At 38.8% G+C, this 21637-nt stretch overlaps 1 protein-coding gene across 2 annotated transcripts in view; it reads right to left on the bottom strand.

Moving 5' to 3' along the window:
• The window catches only part of Prex2 (phosphatidylinositol-3,4,5-trisphosphate dependent Rac exchange factor 2), a 300091-nt gene that overhangs the window by 223092 nt on the left and 55362 nt on the right, over positions 1-21637 (bottom strand). Inside the window, exons 2-4 of one of the 2 annotated variants that reach the window (XM_031366853.1) lie at positions 9344-9415; positions 7717-7839; positions 5533-5637 (exon numbers count right to left, since the gene is read on the bottom strand). In XM_031366853.1, coding sequence (XP_031222713.1) covers positions 5533-5637; positions 7717-7839; positions 9344-9415 — 300 coding nt within the window. The remainder of the gene's footprint in view (positions 1-5532; positions 5638-7716; positions 7840-9343; positions 9416-21637) is intronic. The other variant, XM_031366854.1, reaches the window with a different exon arrangement.

Here is a 21637-nt window from a genome sequence, read left to right as displayed (position 1 = left end):
AAACTGGGAATGGAGAAATTTACATGTAAATAAAGAAAATATCTAAAATAAAAAAAAAAAGAAAAAAAGAAATCATTCTCAATCCTCTTTCACCTTATTCAATGAGACAGGGTCTCAATGAGACAAAGCTCACCATTATGACTGGTTACTCCAGCCAGCTTGCTCTGGGAAATCCTATCTCTCTGCGTCTAAGGCTGGGTTCTAGGTAGACACTCAGTAAGCACTGACATGAGTCCTAGAAAACAGAACAATGGATTGTCTTCATGCATGCACAGAAAGTACTTGTCCTGGTTGAGTTTTTTCAACTTGGTACAAACTAGAGTCACCTAGGAACAAGAAACCTCAACTGAGGAACTTCCACCATCAGTCTGTGAGCATGTCTGTAGCACCATCAGTCTGTCTGTGAGCATGTCTGCAGAGCAGTTTCTGGGTTAATGATTGTTGTGGGCTCATACAGCCCACAGTGAGCTGTGCTGTAGTCATAAAAATAAGTATGTCCACTGAGTAAGTTTCAGGGAGATCAATGACATGAAAACATTCCTGAGATAACAGCATTAGCAAAGGCCTAAGATAATACCATCATCACCCCAAACTAGAGACTGCTATATAAGTCTCAAAGGATAACTCTATGAATTATGCCTCATTTTATGAATAAGGAAACTAACCTGAAATATAATGAATATCCTAATGCCATCCAATAACCTATGTTCACTTAGTTTCAGGATATGGACTATCAAGACAGATTCTGTCTGCTGCAGTATGCTTTGAGTCACCTAATCCCACATTCTTGACCTGTGACTTCTCCAGGAGGACTTCACATAGGTCACTAAACAAATTAAACTAAGTACCATCCCAAGTGGTTGCTGCTAAAGACAGGACACACTAAACAAAACAGTAGTGTTCTTACACTCCGTAAAGGGAGCCTCAGAGAGCAAAAATCTTATACCAAGGAGTGTTGGCCAAGATGCTGCCACATTCCATAACGTTAGCCTGAGATTACAGTTCTATATGAGGTCTTCAAGCAGACTAGCCAGTAATTTAACATAGATAACCTAAAAACATACAGGTGGCAGAGAGAATACATTTATCTTTGGCTGCTGAAAGGGGGGTGTCATGCAAGAAGGACCTGAGTGGACACCAGGGCAAGAAGCATAAATCGTCTTACAAACCACCTGGCCTTCAACTGCCCTCAACTCACACTGGTGCGGGCATGCACTTTCCTGAGAGCAGTTCTGACAAGTTGCACACAATGTTAAACAATGTTAAACAAGGAAGATAAACTGAGTAGAGGTATCATAGAGAAACGGGAACTCAGATCGAATCTAAGCAGGTCACAATGAATGGAACAGAAAAAAAATGAAAAAAACAAAAACAAAAACAAAAACAAGAAAAAAGCCCAGTCACTAATCTGAGAAAGGAAAACACCAACTCCAGAGTTGCCATTAAGTTATTTAAAATGTCAAGTTTTTTTTTTTTTTAATTTTAAAATTATGAGATATGGGCCAGAGTTCAACAGTTAGGAACACTGACTGTTCTTCCAGAGGTCCTGAGTTCAAATCCTAGCAAGCACATGGTGGCTCACAATCATCTATAATGGGATCTGACAGTGTACTTATAGATAGTGAAAAAATGATTCTTTTAAAACAATTATGAGATACACAAAGGATCAGGAAAACTTGACTTAATCATTAAAAATCTTCAGCGTAGCCAGATATTATTTTTAAGAAAGACTTCAAAGCAGCCATCGTAAGTATATTCAGAGAGTTGCAAGCACCACATAAATAACTGAAGGGCACGGATCATGAGCAGAGAACAGGAGCCCTCAACAGAGAGAAGCAGAGGGGCCAAATCAAACAGACACTGAACGAAAAAAGAACTTAACTGAGCTACAAATAAGTTCATATAAATCATCCAATGTGAAGAACAGAGAATTTTTTTAAAAGCATTAGGGAAAAACAAACAGTTCCAAGGCAACAGGAGAAAACCCGGAGGCGGTGGCTGGAGAGACAGCTTAGCAGGGCATGCCTAAGGGCACTAGCTGCCCTTCCAGAGGACCTGGCTCTGACCCCCAACATCTGCATGGTGCCTTACAGCCATCTGTAAATCAGAACCAGAAGATCTGACACCCTCTTCTGACTTTCAAAAGCACTACACATACAGTAGAAAAAGATCCATGCAGGCAAGACACCTATACACACAAAATAGAAAAAAGCTCATAATTATATTTTTATTTTAATGTATGCACAACAGTAATAAAGAACATTTTAAAAAGTATGTGATTTTTTTTCTTTTGGTGTTTCAGAGACAGGATTTTACTGTGTAGACCAGACTGGCCTGGAACTTACAACGATACACACGCCTCTGGTTCTGAATGCAGGGATTAAAGCATGTGCCGCCACCACCACCTGGTTTATGGTCACTGTTTTTAATAATGCTTACAAACTTCACAATTTATGTTTTAGTTTGTTCATTTTATTTTCAGGTGGAACCTTGGAGTCTGACCATGTTGCTCTGACTAGTCTTCGGCTCCTGAATTCAAAAGGCCTTCCCACCTCTTCCTCACATGTAGCTAGAAACACAGCCACATTTCACTCGGGCCATGACAAAATGTCTCAACATTTATTAAAAAGCAAAAGGCGTATCTACAAGTGATAAAAGCAAAGTTATTATCCTCATCTAATCACAATTTAGTTAACCTATGGAAAGATAAAGACAGAGCACTAAGGGTGGCAAGAGGAAATTGAAGTAGTTCGCAAACAATATACAAAGGACATGTTCACTCTCATCAGAAGCAAGGGAAGCTGTGAATCTGTGCAGCAGTTCAAGTCAACTTAGGAAAAGCAAAGATGTAATCAAGAGTTCCATCAGTAGAGCCACCCTTCAAGAGTAAAGTTACAGACATTCCCAGATTAACTAGTAGAAATGATGTATAGGAAAAATTAGGGTTAGTTAGTCTAAGCAAGGCTGTCAGAGTCAGGGTCACATTTGCAGGAGTCAAGGCAACAGTCTGTGGCAACTAAAAAACACAGGAAAATGAGCATGCCTGTGAGAGGAAGTTCTGCCTATGTGCTGTGTACCAGAACATCTATAAAAATCATAAAGAGTTGCTCAATAAGAGATAAGGACTGAATTCCAAGCACTAAGAGATCGTTCGTAACTACAAGGAAAATATACTTTATCAAAAAATAGCATTTAAGGCAAAAGTGATTATTTTATAATGATAAACAGATATGTGAACATAATAATTATCAATACATACATATCTAACAACAAAATATAAAGAAAATGAACAGAATTGAAAGCTATAAAAGAGAATTATACTAGGACTCAATACTCCATTTTTATGTGGATAAGTGAGTATGAATAATTCAGAACTTCATTATTCTGTATAAGCAAGAACACATATATATTATTTATAGTTTTACACACACACACACACACACACACATACACACACACATGAATGAGTCATAGCTTCCAACATTAAAAAAGGGAAAGAGAGAGATGTGATGTTGTTTAGTGATAAAGTACTTGGCCAGCATGCACAAAGCCTAGACTTCAAAGAAAGAGAGGGAGGGAGGGAGGAAGGAAAGAAGGAAGGAAGAAGGGAGGGAGGGAGGGAGGGAGGGAAGGAGGGAGGGAAGAAGGAAGGAAGGGAGGGAGGAAGAGAGGGAGGAAGGAAAGGTAATAATGAAAACTCTCAAAACTACGAATGTTATAAAAACTTAAGAAAGACCATTCATGTGAACAATGTCTAACTTACAAAGATTTAACTCTATGACCAACAATAAGGCAATGGTGCCTGTTCATAGTGCTTCTATTCAGCAATCTACAATAGATTCTAATCTAGATAATATAATAAGGAAAAGAAAGAGAAATAAACTGCTTGAATTCAGGTAGTAGGACTCTGCAAATAGAACACCCTAAGACTCTGCAAAAACTACTACACCTAAAACATGAATTATCCCCAAATGAAACTAAGATAATTCTAAACATAACAGTACCAACAGAATAAAACATTTAGGAAACTTATAAAGTAAGCACAACACCTAAGTACAGAGTTCTTAAATATGACAAGAAGAGCATGGCCATAATGAAAAGATTAACAAATTATATTTCATCAAATCTTAAAACTTTAGATTTTTCAAAAGGCATTTAAAAAAAAGAGAGAACCAAGGCTGGGAAGAAATATTGGAAAGTAACATATTTGATATAGAAATTGTTCCCAACACTAAGAACATTTATACATCTCTATAATATAAACACTCCTATTTTAAAATACACAAAAGATTTACATAAATATATTACCAAAGATTATGTTTAGTGAGCACAAGAAAGCATTCTTAGTTTCAAATTCAGACTACAATAAAATACTACAGACCTACTAGCATAGCTATAATTATAGGCCTAGTCACAGCAAGTGTTGGCAAGGGACAGAAACCCCAAAATCTCAGCACAGGTTTCTGGGGATGGCTTGACCACTGTGAAAAACAGAACCAGTTTCTTAGTTAAATTTACCATACGGGAAAAAAAATTACCATACGATCCACCAATTTCACTCTTAGTTTCTACTCAAGAGAATGAGAATCTATGCCCCCCACAGACAGGCTAGTGCATGACTGCTCATAATTCATAGCAAACACTATGCATGTCTCACTCAATATTCACTAATTGATAAAACAGATTAACACAATGTGGCAAATCTACACAATGAAATATAATTCAGTAATAATGATTGTATAATTAAATATATTACATAAAGCTATGCACTAAAGAAACTATAGGCCAGTAGACTACTCTATGTTTCTCTTCATATAAAGCCTACAGAAACTTGAAATCTGATCACTAATCACAGCACCTAAGAGATATATTGGGTGGAAGGGTTACAAATTTGAAGATAGCCTGCCCTATATAATCAGACTATCCAAAAGAATATTTTTAAGAAAATGCCACTCTATATAGAAAGTAAATCAGTGTGGCCTAGAGTAAGTGAGGGCTATGAAGAAACAGGAGAGGATGTGTAAGTACATGGAAGTGCTCTAAAGCTAGACCTTGGGGGAATGCTCTACCAACTCATCATAATCAGATGCTTACAATGATACTGCAGAGCTGACAAAACATGACATTGCTTCCTGATGCTTCCATGAATACAGAGTAAGGAATGTATATAGGTAGGAGAACAACTCCTCTGTACACTTGCTTCCTTCCTGTGACCACCCCACTTCCGATCCTCTAAGGCATAAGAACATCTCTAGGAAGCTGACAATGTAAGGCAAAGGTGAACTCTGACCTAAGTCCTTTGCTCACCAGGAACCTAGGAGATCGCACACACATTCCAGGTCAACCAGAAGAGGACATTAACATTATTTGTCACACACAAGCTCATCCCAGATCTGAATGCTTGGATTGTCCGTGGACTAGCTTCAAAGTCTACATGTGCTAAGAAGTAACTAATGAAAGCATGTCACATGCATTCTTACAGGTAGGGCCCTCAACCAGCCAATGTACAGTATCAACTGAACATGCACTTACCAAAAGAAACGTCCGGATTGTTCTTATTTTGTTCAGTTCAAGAAGCAATTTTTGTGCCTTTTCGTGGTTACTACAATATTCATCATAGATACGAAACTTGTCCTTCTGTTAATTATAGAATAGAGTAAATAAGAATCACTGTATACCACTACTACTTTGAAATTTTAACCCATGTGATATGTATAACTAAAGTCTACAAAGGTACAATACCTCAAAAGATATACTTCATAGCTATATGCATATATATTATTTATTTTCCTCAATTCATAAATATAGTCTAAAAAGAGATAATAAATTTATCAAGATAAATATAATTATATAGGTGAGCTAAGTAATGGCAAAGCTCAGAGAATGAAGTCACTTTAGACAGAGGAAGGAAGCATGTGATAAATCATGCAGAAATCATGAAAACACAACCCTGAAGTTCATGTCAACCAAGTATACCAACTGTATTTATGAAGGACATTGACAAACAAGACCACCAACAAATAATGAAGATAACAGCAGACCCTGTTGATACAACATCCCAGTGACTGCTTCATAGAAAGATGTTTCAGACAGAAAGGTCAAGAAATAGTATTATTACTACTGTCAAACTGCTTTATTCTGTGAGAAATGAACAAGTGTACAGAGCTCCAAACAGGACCATTCACTGGAAATGGCCAGGTCAGTGATGGACAGAGATATGATCCATCGAGATTCTAGTGGCTTAAGCTGCCAGTAAAAAATACACACAGTCTGCAGTATTAGAGAAATTCTTTCCAAAAATGAAGACTTTTGCTATCACAATCTCTGGTCTCTCTTACCATCTGTAAAAATGTTCTCAAAGGAGTTATTATTAATAGCTATCTAAGGAGCCCAGTGAAAAACAAATAATTTATTGATCAAATATCAGAACATAAGGATGTCCTTTGTAATTTCAAAGACACACAGTTAGAATAGTAGGCACTATTTCATATAGCTAGCAGCACATGTATCAAATTATTTGCCTCAAGAGATGATATGAGCCAGAACAAGAGTAAAGTTCAGAAATAGCTGAGCAACATTTATGAGTGAGAGATTCATAATGTGGTACTAAGGAAATGGCTGTCAGCTTGGCCTGCGATGACAGCTGCTCAGCTGGCAGGGGGATCTGATTTTTCTGTGAAGGGAAACTGGCTTGAGAAGTGGATATGAACTTCACTGCCTCTAGCCATAACCAAGAAATGCACAGTTGCAATCCACTCAGACCTGAGGAACATCTTCGTTTGACAGAATTATCTTTATGAAATACAAATTACAAAATGAGCCTGTTCATCCCATATAGGTAAAGAAACCACAAGAAAAGGCTATGTGGAAAATATACACAAAGCTTCATTTGGGGTATAAAACTCTCATCTACTTGTTTAAGTGAAACAAGTCATTGGGCAGCCATTTTATTCAGGGAGGCATTCAGAAAATAAGCATCAACGGAATGGGATCAACCATGACATTTTAAAAAATTTGTTCCTATAGTATGCATGTCCTGTAGTTCTTAAAAACAATTTTCACTAAGGAGGAGGCTCCTTCTTTTGCACATTGATTACATAATTCCAGCTACCCTGCACAAGTACACAAAACAGATAACTAGGTCCGTGTTCCAGAGAACTCAGCCCTGGCCCTCGTTCTTTCCACAGCACTGCAAGCAAACTTCTGAGAAGCCATCTTGGAGGAAAAGCAGCCACAGGAAGCCAGGGTCTGTTCACCTCCAGGTTTGCTACCAGCCAATTAACAAGGGAACATTCTGACCAATAAAGGGCTCGCAGCACCGTTACAAAAGTGAGAAGTTTCTGCCTCAAAATAAAAATGCTCTATATTTGAGGGAAACATAAAAATCCATTCATTATGAAACAGGCTGAATATTCATTAGAATTCAAAGCTACAGAGGATGCAGAGAACGAGCTTGTCAGAGAAAAGAAAAGGCTGTTTATTCTTTGAGTGGAATGGGTGATGAGAGCCTCCCTCCCCTTTTCTGGCTTTGAGAGCAAGATTTCATTGGCCTTAAAAGACCCCAAACTTCTGGTGTCCGACTTTACTTCTCATGCTGTTTTCACACACACACACACACACACACACACACACACACACACACACACACACACTACTCTGCCAAGATGTGATCCTTAAAGTCAAGAGTTTGAAAATAAACAGGAAAAAAAATCCTACAAAGTGAAGAAAGCAGGTTCCCACTTCCTGCTGGGCATTGGGTTCCGGATGTAAGCATTGTTCTACAACTTTCAAGAACTCCTTATGTACGGCGAGGATCTCCTCGATATTGGAGAATAACAACTGTAAAAGAAATGCATAAATAAAAACTGTAAGTGTAGTTGTGAAGCAAATTTGAAAAATTAAATTAAAAAGCCCATGAGGATATAGCATCCTAGACAGAAAGCTACACCATGGCAGCTCTTACTCCCACCTGGAAAGCAGAATAGAATATTTGGATCTTTCTATTCCCACAGAACTCTGGGAATGAGGATACTATGCAGACATTTGGGAAAAAATCTTGGGGATGTGGGGGGCGGGCACTGCAAATCCCAGCCTACCAGTCGTAGCCTCTCCCAGAGTCCCTGTAAGGACAAGTGCGGGGCAGACTTGCTGAGGGGCTTCAGGGAGCTGCTTGACCCTGTGAAAGGCATCCTGGAATGAAGCTTCCCTCCTGCTTCTGGCAGGTGCTTGTGTGTAGAAGTCATAGCTGGGTCAACTGCAGGGTCTCTGTACTGTACCCAGATGGCAGAGCTGTGTACTGTAGAAGGCTAGCAACACTGCCCACCCTGAAACACCTGCACAGATACATTCTTCTACCTAGAGTTCCTGTCAGTGAAAGTTTTAGAAGCCATTTCAACCACAGGTTGGCTTTCTTTGAGCCCAAAAGCTTGTTAACTGAAGTTCCAATGGTAGAAAAACCTGCAAGTTAGATAGATAATCTAGAAGGAAATAGACTCAGAAGAATCTCAGAAACCTTGGGTTTTTTATTAATAAAACAAAACAGCAAGCATAATCAGCAGCTACTTCAGAAAAAAATAATTTTTATCTGCCTACCATTTTTATTTCTTTTTTCAAAACTTTCACAACTTTTCTTGTGTGTGTGTGTGTGTGTGTGTGTGTGTGATGGCTGGGAATGTGTTATGAGGGTGGGGTGGGGATGGAACCCAGACCCTCAAGCACTACACACTCTGTAACAACTCTCTGCCACCTGGGCTATGAGCAGTGTTCCTCAGTTGGCTCCTATGCTGCCTGCAGCGATTGTATTACTATCCCAGAACACATACCACCACTACGTTCCACCCCTGCACCCCCTCCCTACATTTTACAAGAAATGCTTATGGTGTTACTTTTGTGTTGGGGCATTACATTTTTCTCGGCACTCCAGTGGAACATCCAAATCTTGCTCATTAGAGATTGTAGAGATTGGAATTTAGCCATTTCTTACCTTCTTGAACTACTTTGGCAACTCTCTGCCAAACTTTTTCACAGATACTGAAATTATTGTCTTATTCTTATTTTTTTTTAAATGATTTCATGAGCTTGGTAAACAAATAGTCTACAACATGTAACCTCTTCCTTTCCTTCCCCAATCCCTAGCTTCCTCTTTCAAACTATCAACACAAGTCACTGCCACAGGAACTCACAGTGGAGCTGACACTAAGCTGAAAATCCCTGCAGGAACAATTGATGGACACAGCATCACCTTCAGGATACCCAAGCTTGGCTGAAGGGCTTAAGCTGCCTGGTAGACAGACACAGCATCACCTTCAGGATACCCGAGCTTGGCTGAGTGGATAAAGCTTACCTTCACTGTTTCTTCCGTCACATTTTTATCAATCTTTGCTGCTGCACACTGGTTCATTCGATGCAAAAAGGCCTGTGTGAAACAAGAGAAGACATTATGAAGGCAAAGCTCATGTCATAAAATGAATCAGTGCTGAGCAGAATGAGATTAAGTCCTATACAAATCACCAAAGCTTACCACTGGGCATTGCAAAGCACTCCTGTAATACCAGTACTTGAGTGGCAGAGGTAGGAAGGTTGCCTAACGGCCAAGACTAGCTAGACCTTGTCTCAAGCAAACAGACAAAACTAGAGGTTAAAATTCCAATTGCTGAGTATAATAGTTTTACAATATGTGAGACTATTGTTCACTGGTGCTCCTACCTGAGAATTTTGCTTCCATTGCAATGCTGAGGCAGAGACAAAACTAATCAGGTCTATACAAATTAAATTCATTCACCTGATCCTCAGAATGCAAGGGTAAACATTTAGAATCAGGTGCTTCCTAAATTTTAAGTATTACAGAGCATAGAAAGACCAAAATATAATGAAAAATGACATTCCAACTAAAAAGGCAAAAGGACCTAAAATTCTAAAGTAACTCCCTTAGTACTGTGAGATGAAGAGAAAGAGGGAGGGAGGGGGAGAGGGAGGGAGGAGAAGAGGGAGGGAGGAACAGGAAAACAGAGATACTTCAACACACTAAGACATACTTGCCAGTAACTGGTTTCAAGAAAAATCCTTTCCCATCTCTGTGTCATCAAACTCATGCTTCATAAGAAGCAAAAAATTAAGTTTCTGGGATTAGGTCAGAGTTCTTCATTGGTCTATGGTAGGCATAAGACTGAGGCAAAGGCTGAGAACACTGCTCTGTGCTAGACTAATTGCTAACAGGCACAAGTCCCTGAGTTTAATGGCCAGCTTTCGGGAAAGAAAGGGGCTGGGGAGGGGTGTTGTATTTAGAATATTTAGACTGAAATTCTTAATGATAATTAGTCTTTTACTAAAGGCTACATACAGAAGAATGCTTGATATATAGTGAGCCTTAAACTAAAAGGTTTAAAAAGACAGAGAACTTTGCACTTAGCAAACTGAGCTTATGTTCTCAAGATGTTGTAGATTCTACAGCACATCACTCCTTTGTCTGCCTTGAGAACTCTGCCACTATGAGCCGTGAAGGTATGTAACTTCTCAGGGCACGTAAAGTTCAGGGAGCCTCTGACAACGACATTTAAAAAATAAAAATTCCAATAAGAATCATATCTTTGTTATGTTATATTTGTACATTTAGGGCTGCTGCTGATGAAGACACTGATAATAATGTCCCCAAACTATCACCCTCAAGGCATTGCTTGAAAGAATAACAACTGAAAAAGCAGTCCTGAAGACAACTTGACAGTATATGTCACACTTGAAGTAGGCTTTCCTTTAACTTAGTAATTCTACTTCTAAGAATCTGTCCTGGGAATATATTCTGACAAAAGTGTTCATTGGTCATAAAAGTAATAAAACTGGAAACAACCTAAAGATTCACCCATACAAAAATCATAAAATACACTGTGGTACATTCAAAGCCCAGTCAAGCATGAATGTACTGAAAACAATTCCCATATATTTGCATATGTATATAAATAATACATACATTATACATAAGTGATATTCATGAAAATTTAGTGAAAATAATTCAAAAAGTGATGTACTGGCATGTAGATATATGCACATATATGTACGTATATATGTATACATATGTGTACATGTATAAATGTATCTATATACACATATATCATATCAACATTATGTATATATATATATATATATATATATATATAATATCAATGCATGTAAACAGAGAAAAAATGGCCAAAATAGTCCAAAACTGCAAACATTAGCTACACCTGTCTAGTGGTCAGGAATAGGACTTCTGTAATATTTCAACATGTTTTGAACTTTTGGCTGTGAGCACATTATCATTTCTGTTTTAAAAACAAAGCTGATTTAAACAAAATGAAACGAGGACGCCCCCAGATCTTTCCCGCCATCAGCTTCAGCACTGTTTGTTGCTCCTGATTCCTCGAGTTCATACCTCAGATTCCCTAGCTACAAAATAACTCAACTCTCTTGCAGTCACCAAATTAAATAAAACAAACACAAAAGTATTGGGTATGACTTTAATTTTATTAAAATGCTATATTATAATTTTGGAACCACTTTATAGCTTTTAGATAATTTTTATAATTTGAAATAGTTTTACAGTTATACACAGTTGGCCATAGAAGAAAGGGCATTTGAATCTGATAGCTTTAAGTACTCACTTTATTAGTATTCCTCAGTTTAATTTCGGATTTGTTTCTCTTGAGTACTTACAAACTCTCATCCCAGCATGACCTTCAGCTTTTCTTTTAGCTTTACAGTAACAAGAATGCTGCACTTGCCTCAGTTATGTCTCACATTGACCACACAGTAAACAGGTAATGTCTCATGCAAGCAAACCTTAAATGTCACCTCTACAATTATAAATGTTTCTTCATAAACAGGACCCAGCACATTCTTCAAGCACTAAATGAAATCCTGGAAGTTGTAAAACTTGAGTCAAAATAAGACTTGGAAGGAAACATGTAAACTAATAGAATATACCACCTAGCCATCTGACATTTGTATCTTCTGCCCTCCATGACATCGGAGAGAGTGCTGCATAGGAAGGGATCCGGGAACTCACTAGCAGGCCTGCCCAGTCACTCCCTAAGCCCTTGTCTTATACAACAGGAAAAGCAGACTTTAGATGGCTTGCTGGGAATCTGCAATCGTGAACTCTCTGGCATTTTTTACAAATATTAAGCCTTCCATCCTGAAAGTCAACATGAATATATCTTTTAACAGGCTCTATCAACAAGTTCCTCAGTTTAATGCCTGGACGTTAAGCCTTCTCAGAGCCCCTAAGAAAGCATCAAGTCACTCACAGAGGCATGTAAAGGAATTCACAAAGAAATTCTCTGCACTTAATCATTTGCCCAAGTCCACAATTCCACTGGAATTAAATCCTTTCTGCCTTGACACAAATATGTTTCCAAATAAGCCCTAGAAAACAGCATTTAATGCTCATGGTTCACATGCACTGTGTTGTGTTTAAGATATGGAAAGTCTAAACAAAGGCTCCCAACTCTTTCTTGAGCCCTGAGAAAGAGGACTGGTTTCGATTGCACTATGAACAGGACTCTGGTGTCTCTCATAAAGCAGATCCAGAGCCTACGTTCTGATAGATGCTGCCTGGTTGATCTTTCCAAAGACTGCCAATTACAGAGAGAAGCTCTCAAGTGAACTGCAGTGGCAAGACAGATTCTCTCATTTCATCTTTTATTTCAATTCAACATCAAGTATTCATCTCTGTGTGTGACCCCTTTACCCCCCAACTTAGAGTTTTATAGAACCAGCCAGGAGATGCCTCCCCCAGAGAGTCACAATCTAGTTTCATCAACTGTGGGAATGCAAGCAGGTGTTCAGACAAGACAGACAAACCACATTTGGAGAAGGCGAGGCTTCCAGATGCTTCTCTGAGGACCTTGACACATGTGTGTGTCAGCACGTGCCCACTTTTCCAACAATGCTTCCAACACAACATTTTCTGAGATCCCCTGGGCTATCTTCCCCAGCTATAAGCACATGCTTTATTTTCTCTGTATCTTTCCACGTTATTTTCTTTTAACTATAAGTTAGGCAAAAGCTTATATTAATTGTCAAATTTCAAATGCTAACTAAAGTTTAATAACACTAAAATATCATAGATTTGCTACCAAGAGAAGGAAGAAACTCATTAGGTAGATGAGAAAAACACAAGAATCTCTTCGTTAGTTCTCCAACTGTGTTGCTACCATCCAATAGCATGCAATGCTCACATGGCTTCATTCTTAGCATGTATTTGTATTTGGAAATTTCAAGGCTCTAAGGTACCTCCTTAAGCTCATTTTTGCCTTTCCTATTATTTCACCAATTAGACCTGCATCTCTCTCAAAAGTCTCACAAGTTTTAGTATTTTACACGTTAGATTCTAGCCACTCTAGTCACCCTAAATTCACAATATCACATAAGTATTAAATCTTGATGCTCACAAGAATACTTCATATACAGACATATCTCAGCATCATTAGATCATCTTGGAACTATGTCTATGAAGAATGAGGAGGAATTTGCAGGTAAAAATGAAAAGGGCAAATTTCAAGAGGGATTGTCCTGTTGTAGGAAAAAATTACTCATTCAATGAAAATAGATGTATGAGGACAAATATCTTCCTTTTGCCTTTTAAACTTGAAACATTATCATATCACAATTCATTGGGATAGTAATAAAATTTATTTTGTTTTTCTGAGAGCATACACAAAATCTTGTTAAATCACACAAGCCTTATTTGACTTAAACATCTAGCTGATGTGGCGCCATTTTCAGGGAATGGAAAAATTCAAGGGTTAGTGTTAGTTTTTTTACCCAAAATAATTTCTGTGAAAAGTTTTGTACTTGAAGCTACAGAGGTGGCTCAGTGTTGAGAGTACAGATGTTCAGGTGCCACACCCAGTCTGGACAGCTCCCTGATAATAACTCCACATCCAAAGCATCAAAAACCCTCTTCTAGACCCCATTAGCACCTACATGCACCTACCTGCACAGGCAGACATAGGCTCAGGCACACATATAATAAGTAAAGTCATTTTAAGTGTACACTGCCTGAGATGCTTGCAATTTTTAAGTTACTACCTTAAAAGAAGACAGCTGGATCATCATGTGTGCTGAATTTGTTGTGATGTGTTGCTTCAGTGGAATTATCCAGAGAAAACACAACCTATTATAAATGTATATTTAAAACAGAAAGAATATGTTTCTTATCACTTTTTCAGATAATCATGGATATTCTTCTTACCTGAATTACCAAACTCAATCAACTATAATTTCTTAAAAGTTAGTAGTAATATGGAATCTGAACCCATACATAGCAAAATCACTGAAACATTAAAATCCACTGGTCTACCATAAAGGAATTTTATACTCATGTGGGAATGTTTAAATTTTCAGTGTTACTTTAGTAATAGTTTTATCTATGTTCTAAATATTGACATAGGTCACTACATTCTATCGACAAATCACATGTGTGAATATTAGTATCTAGCTCACCAGAAAATTCCTAAAGTGTTAGGGAGCAGACAACTCCCAGAGATGGACACTCATTTCTTAAAAGTCAACGCTCACTTGAAAGCATGAATTCTATTACTGCCAACAAACACTATCAGCTGTTTCTCTAGAAGTGAAAGGCTCACTTTTTTTACTGAGCAAATGACTGCCAAATATCCAAATACTGTAGAATAGAAACCAGAGTTTGTCTTGAAATCACTATTTCAAGTAAATATGATGTTTCCTAGCAACTCTAAATAGTGAGTTCCAGAACAGACAGGGCTATACAATGAGACCATGTCTCAAAATAAGATAGACAGACTGATAGGCAGACAGGCAGACAGATAGTGTTCAGTAAGCTTGTGGAACAAAGAGACAATTGTTTTTCAGTAGATGATAGTCATTTCAGAACACACACTATGACTTATAAGTTTCTTTAGTGTGTTCTCTCTCTCAAAATATTGGCAAGCATCATGGACTACAGGTTATGACAGTCTTCTTGTCCATCCATGAATGGAAGGGGTTCTCAATCCTGATGACAGTTAGAGTTGGCTAATCCTTTTGTTGTGGGGAGATGTGCTGTCCATTCCAGGGTGGTTGGTGGTGTGTTTACTTTTGTAATGCCCTAAACTGTAACTATTTAAAAAAAAAACTGGTTGCATGTTTTCATCCTCTGAACTGCACCTGCCTAATGAATATAAATGACATCTTTTCATCTTTAAAAGATGATCATTTGTCCCTCAGCTACCATGGCAACATTCCATCCAGACAAAACTACAAAATCTTGGAAATAATAAACCATCTGTTAAGCACTTCAGTACCATTTAAGTCTCATCCTCAAGGATACTGACCAATCTAAAAGTCATTCAAAGGGAATATACAACACTTGAATTACTCAGGTAAAAGCCTAAATTGCACTGACATCTAAACAATCAAGTGCCAAGTTCCCCAAGGACAGTGTATGCTTCCACACGGTCCTGGGCTAAAAGCAGTTTTTACATCACTGACAGACTTCCTACATGTATTCATCTACTAAGTACAACATGTTTTACTCCTGTTTCAGAGTAATTATTAATTCCAACTGAGCCTCATGATCACATCAGAGACAGATAATTTTAGTCATAATCTCTGGATTTGAAGATAATTAAGGGGCTATAGAGATGGGCCAATAGTTAGGAGCACAGGATGATCCTCCAGAGGACTCAGGTTCAGTTTCCAAAACTCCTATGTTGGCTCCCAACATTCTATAATGCCCATTCCAAGGGATCCCTCACCCTCTTCTGGCTTCCATGGACACCAGGCACACACGTGGCACACAGACATACATGTGGCCAAAACATACATACATATAATAAAATTTTTAAAAAAATGCTTTTGAAGATAAAACAATTTACCATTCTCTACTCGATCCCAACAAGTCAAAACCCTACATAAAAACAGTGCTTTCTTGGATGTCTCAATCACTTGTCAGCCTGTGATTGGAGCATTATGCATCAGACACAAGACTTTAGAGATGCAGAACAGGAGACTGGCAATAGTGAAGGTGAACCAAAAAGGAAAGAAATGAAAGTATTATCAGTAGATTGTATAGCTTTACATTTAAGTACTAAATGTAAAATAAAAGGGACTGGAGAGATGGCTCAGCATTAAAAAGCACTGACTACTCTTTTAGAGGTCCTGAGCTCAGTTCCCAGCCACCACATGGTGGCTCACAACCATCTGTAATTGGGTCTGATGGCCTCTTCGGGTGTGCCTGAAGACAGTGACAACATACTAACATTTAAAATAAACCTCTTGCTCTTCCTTTCCTTCTCCCTCTCCTTCTCCCTCTTTCCCCCTATCTCCCTCCCTCTCTCGTTCCCTTTCTCCCACCTCCTCCTCGCCCCATCTCTCTCTTTTCCTCTTCTCCTCTTTTTTTCTCTCTCTCTGTAGGTGCCTTCCTCTTTTCCTCTCTCCTCCCAGCACCTCCCACTCCCAACCCAATCTCTTTCCCCACTGTGACTTCCCTAGCCTCAGTCCTTGGGGCCACTGAACTTGCCTGTCCAAGTGCAGCTTCCCAATAAACCTGCCTTTAATATAAATAAATAAATAAATAAATAAATGTTTTAAAAAGTAAAATAAAATCATTCTTTTCTCTCTTGTGCCTTTCATTAGTTTTCTCTTGCTTAAGTCTTGTTTTTTGAAATTTCAGTTCCTACAAACTCATTATATAGCTTAGTTAGTAAAAGGTTGTTAACAAGTTATTCTGGCTTAGGGCAATAATTGTTCTAATGCAGATGTGAAGAGCACCACAGGGCTTGTTTTAAGGATAGTACAATACAGTTAAAACATTCATTTAGGGCTGGGGATGTGGCTCAGTCAGGCGCATGACTGCCACACATGCATGAACCAGAGTTCAGATCCCACTGCTTCACATGTCTCAGCACCAGAAAGGCAGAGGCACGAGGATCCATGGAGCTGACTAGCCAGTGAGTCCTGTGGAATCAGCAAAGCTCCAAGGTCGATGAGGCACAAGTGCTGGAGGAAAAGACCCAGTGTCAACATCAAGAGAAACAGACCAAGAGCACCACCAGCCTGGACAGAAGGGAGCCACGTATTCACTTCATTTTGTCACAAGCATCCCTCTTCTCTATCTTGCCTCCCACTGAAGCTGATGGTTAGCAGCCACAGTTTACTGCAGTCTTTTAAACTGAAGCCAGTTTTGCTCATTTTTACAAACTGATCTCTGTAGCCTTTGCACTTTACAACCACAAGCTTAGAATTTTGCCAAGGTCCACTTGACTCTTAGAAATACTTGGTACTGATCATCCCAGAGTTGTAAGTTTGAAAATGCCATTTGACATTAAAGTGTTTAAGTAAAATACTACTTTCATGATAGAATAGCAGTAAATCCTCCTGAAAGTTCTGTGACCTGTGCTACTGAGCTCTCGTCTCACCGGATTCTAAAGTGGAGATACTAACTCTTAGATGAGAAGCTAACAATAGGTCTGGACCTGTTGACACAAATACCAAATAATGTCATTTTATTGACTTTCAACTAGCATTTCTAAGGAGTAACTTTCGTCAATAATTCTTAGCATATTTATCCCAAAACTTTGATTCCTTAAGATGTGCTTTCCTTGTACTGTTTGGGGTAAATGATGTCTCTTTTCCAGACAGTTAGATATACAAGGCAATTCTAGGGAGAAGCCAATTAAAGAAATTAAGGAAGATAATAAAGTGTGTGGTGTTGTGGTAGGTTGTTTGGAAGCCTTTCAACGTTTACTCTCTGCATACCTCCTCCAACAGATCTGAAAATGCCCACTAAACCCACACACATCCAACCACAGGAATCTCCTGGAGGTGGGACTGAGCTCTGTGGCAAAGACTCCTGAGAAGCCAGAGATTCCAAGGATGGGTTTCCTTAGCCATTAAATCCCACTTGTGAAAAACGACTCATCTCATAGAATGATGGAGGGATTAAATGAAAGGATTATAGCTGGTACTCTGCGTAGCACACAGCAAAGTTTCAGGAAATATCAGCAGACATTTAGGCTGCTCTCACCATTATCACTAGCAACTATTGGAAACCCCCAGCCACAGTACTACTACTTCCACCGCTTGCTTATATGATCTGGGTATGAAATGTGTTTGAACAATTGGTCTCCAGTGAGCAGTGCTTCTTTGAGATTTGGAGACCAGCTGGCAGACGAGAGTTGCAAGAGCTAGCTTAGAAGGTTATTAGAGGGCCAGTCTACACAGAGGGCTCAGGTCCATGGTCAGCCAACAAACTGTGAGAAACACACCTTACCCTCTCACAGCCAAGGACATGACTGGTTCTCACTGCCAGGATCACTGCCATGCCCTTTCATCCTGAAACCGTATGCTAAAACAAACTCTTCTTGTCATTTGCTTCTGGCAAGAGGATTGTCCATCTAACCAGAGAAGAAACTAGCATAGCAACCAAGAGTCAGAAAAGAGCTAAGAGGAAGGCTGCTGCCTGTTCCTCTCTACACTTTTACTAACAGAGATTCTGCCAACTCCTGGAGAATCCCTTGATATAAAAACAAATACTATAATTTGGACTTTTTAGAAGAAACCATACTGCTTATAAATGCTCATGTGACACACTAATTAGCCCACTGTAAACTGAAAATATCATAAGCCAAAAATGGTTTGAATCAACCTAAGCTAAAGAGCACTGTAGGTGAGCAATACAGTGTACTGTGGACTGCCAGATGGCTCCTCTCCTGACCATGTGGCTGATTAAAGCATGTCGCCTTGATGCTGTCCAGCATCAGAAGACAGTAGTCATCCTGCACATCACCAGATAGCCCAACACGGGACTCACATTCAAAATTCAAAGTCGGGTTTTCAATAAATGAATATGACTTTGGAACCAACAATTTAAGCCAAATTATCAAAAAATTGGAGTCATGGATATTTTTAAGTGTTGTTGTTTCCAAATATTGGGTCTTTTTGTTAAAGATGCCACCCTACCCTGACTAGTATTTTGTACAGACATTATATATACCCATAATACCCATATACTGTGTTTATATGTCAACCTTTGTACTTGTGTATTAACTTTCTGAACATTCCAGAAATCTATAAACTTACCAAGAATAGAGTGGAGGAGCTGGAGAGAACAGTCAGGCATTAAAGTGCTTTCTGTGTAAGCACGACACCCAAGTTCATATCCCCAGGAGCCATATAAAAAGCCAGACACAGTAGCTCAAGTCTGTAGCCCTAACACAGGGAAAACACACACCACAGATCTCTGGAGCTTGCTGGCCACCCCATCTATTCCATCAGCAAATACTGATTCAGTGAGGACTCTGTCTATAAAATAAAGCAAGAAAGGATCAAGGAAGACACCCAGCACCTACCACCCTCTGCCTCCACATGTCATATGCATGCACACATGCATGCACACACACAAACACAGATACAGACATACACTAAACAAAATATGTAGTGTATACTACACACAAGAAAAAGTAGAGAACAGAAACAATCCACTCAGATCAAGTTACAGATCAACTGAGTTTTCTGTCTAATTACCTCAACGCTACAAGACTATTATTATTCAAGGTACAGTAAAAACTGTACAACGTATGTAAAGTTGGACCAGAGCAAGCCTTTAGCTTCAGATCTGATCAAATGATTCACACCAGCTCATCATAAAACCAAAGGCCAATCTGGGATCTTCTCTTCAAAACTGTCGTAAGGTGAATACTCTATCCCACCAACGCTTTCTAGTCCTAACGGACCCTCAAACAATGATAACAATTAGAATTTATCAGTCTGGTTTACAATATAAAATCAAAATAGACTCCCTTGGGTATGATGAGTGTTTTGGTTTTGGGTTTGTTTGTTTGTTTGTTTGTAAAAGAGCTTAGAGTCAGAAAAAATAATAAAATATTGATGGCATTAACAAAAATATCATGCTGGGTGATGGTGGTACATGCCTTTACTTCCAGAACTTGGGAGGCAGAGGCAGGCGGATTTCTGAGTTCGAGGCCAGCCTGGTCTACAGAGTAAGTTTCAGGACAGCCAGGGTTACACAGAAAAACCCTGTCTCAAAAAAAACCAATAATAATAATAATAATAATAATAATAATAATAATAATAATAATATTATTATTATTATAATAAATAAAAATAAAAATAAATCACAAAGATAGGAGAAAAAGAGAACAGGGTGTCTCAAATGTGCTATCATTTTCCTGGTTATATCTTACATAAAAGTGTATTTTACTTTCAAGAGAATCTGATCCTTTCTTCTGGCATCACACCATGGTACACACTCATGGAGCAAAACACCCATACACACAAAACATGTGTGTGTTGGGAGAGGCGTTATCATTTGTATACAGGTGTCTGTGGGAGGCACAAGATAGCCTCAGATCTCCTGAAGCTGTAGTTAAAGATACCCGTGAGACACCTGGCATGAATGCTGGGAACCAAACTCTCAGGTGCTCTGCAAAAGCAGCAACCACTCTTAACTATGGAGCCCTCTCTCCCGTCCCAGAAATGAATTTCTAAAAGCAGCTCATACACTCATATGAATGTTCTCATGACTTATCCTTAATTAGGCATTGTCTAAACTGCTTTATTTTTAATACTGTACAAATATTTATGCTGCGATGAAGACAGACCATTGTGCCTTTGATATAATACTTTGAATTGTACTGGCTGGGAGTTTACATCGATAGCAGATACCTTAAATAGCACAGCACAATGAAAGAACAGGCTAAGTGGGAAACACAGTATAGATAATATTTTCAAGTGCAGCTTTTTCTCTGGCACAGGAAACTGATCATTTCCCAAATTTAAAGTGCAGAACTATTCCTGTTCAAGTTATTCTTCAAGAATCCAGTTTCCATGAAAAGGAAATGTTAACGGTGGGGGGGAGGAGGGGCAGAAACAACCCAATGAAAGGAGTCAGGATCCAAGCAGAAGCCCAGCACTCCCGGGCACCCATGGCCTCTCTTTTCTACCTATCATCTAACTTAGTGTCCCTTAATGAGGGACAGGACAATAAGTTGTCTTTATGGGAGAGATTTTGTTCAATTAAGAAGACTTCTTTTCATCTTGAGATTTATGTACCTAAGAAATATAGAGGCTAACTTAACCCTTTCCTTAAGGCTAACTACAGCAGAGAGGCACCCACACCCTGGAAAGTTTATAGTACAGGTTGGTATCCACTCCTTCTTCCGACTTACCATGTCCCTTTCTCCTCTTTTCATAGAACCTAACATTGTCTTCAACATCTTCAGTCAGTAAAACAGCTCCTCCCTAGTTTATCATAGTATCTCTTTTCCTTTCAAATTCTGCTCTTTCTCTCTCCCGAAAGCAAGTGAAGTATCATAGCCAAACTGGCTAAAGTTAGGCCAGTTTACAGGTAAACACTCACAGAACAGAGATGACCAGAAAACAGTTCAACAACTAAAGAATTCAGTATCTGAAAGGAAGCATTTCTAATCAGTGAGAAAATGCCAGGTGTTGGAACAACAGGCTGCCAGTGCCTGCTTCAAATCAAACTCTCCTAATTACCAGATAAGCAACTTCACCACCTGAGGCCGACTTTCATATTTGTGAAATAAAACTCATAACAGTCTCTGTAACTTTGGGATTGCTATAGGGGAAAAAAGTTGGATGTGTTTGTGTGTGTATGTGT

The sequence above is a fragment of the Mastomys coucha genome, unplaced genomic scaffold (assembly GCF_008632895.1).
Source record: "Mastomys coucha isolate ucsf_1 unplaced genomic scaffold, UCSF_Mcou_1 pScaffold14, whole genome shotgun sequence".
In the NCBI taxonomy this organism is placed as follows: Eukaryota; Metazoa; Chordata; class Mammalia; order Rodentia; family Muridae; genus Mastomys; species Mastomys coucha.
This window is presented reverse-complemented; position numbering and strand designations above follow the sequence as displayed.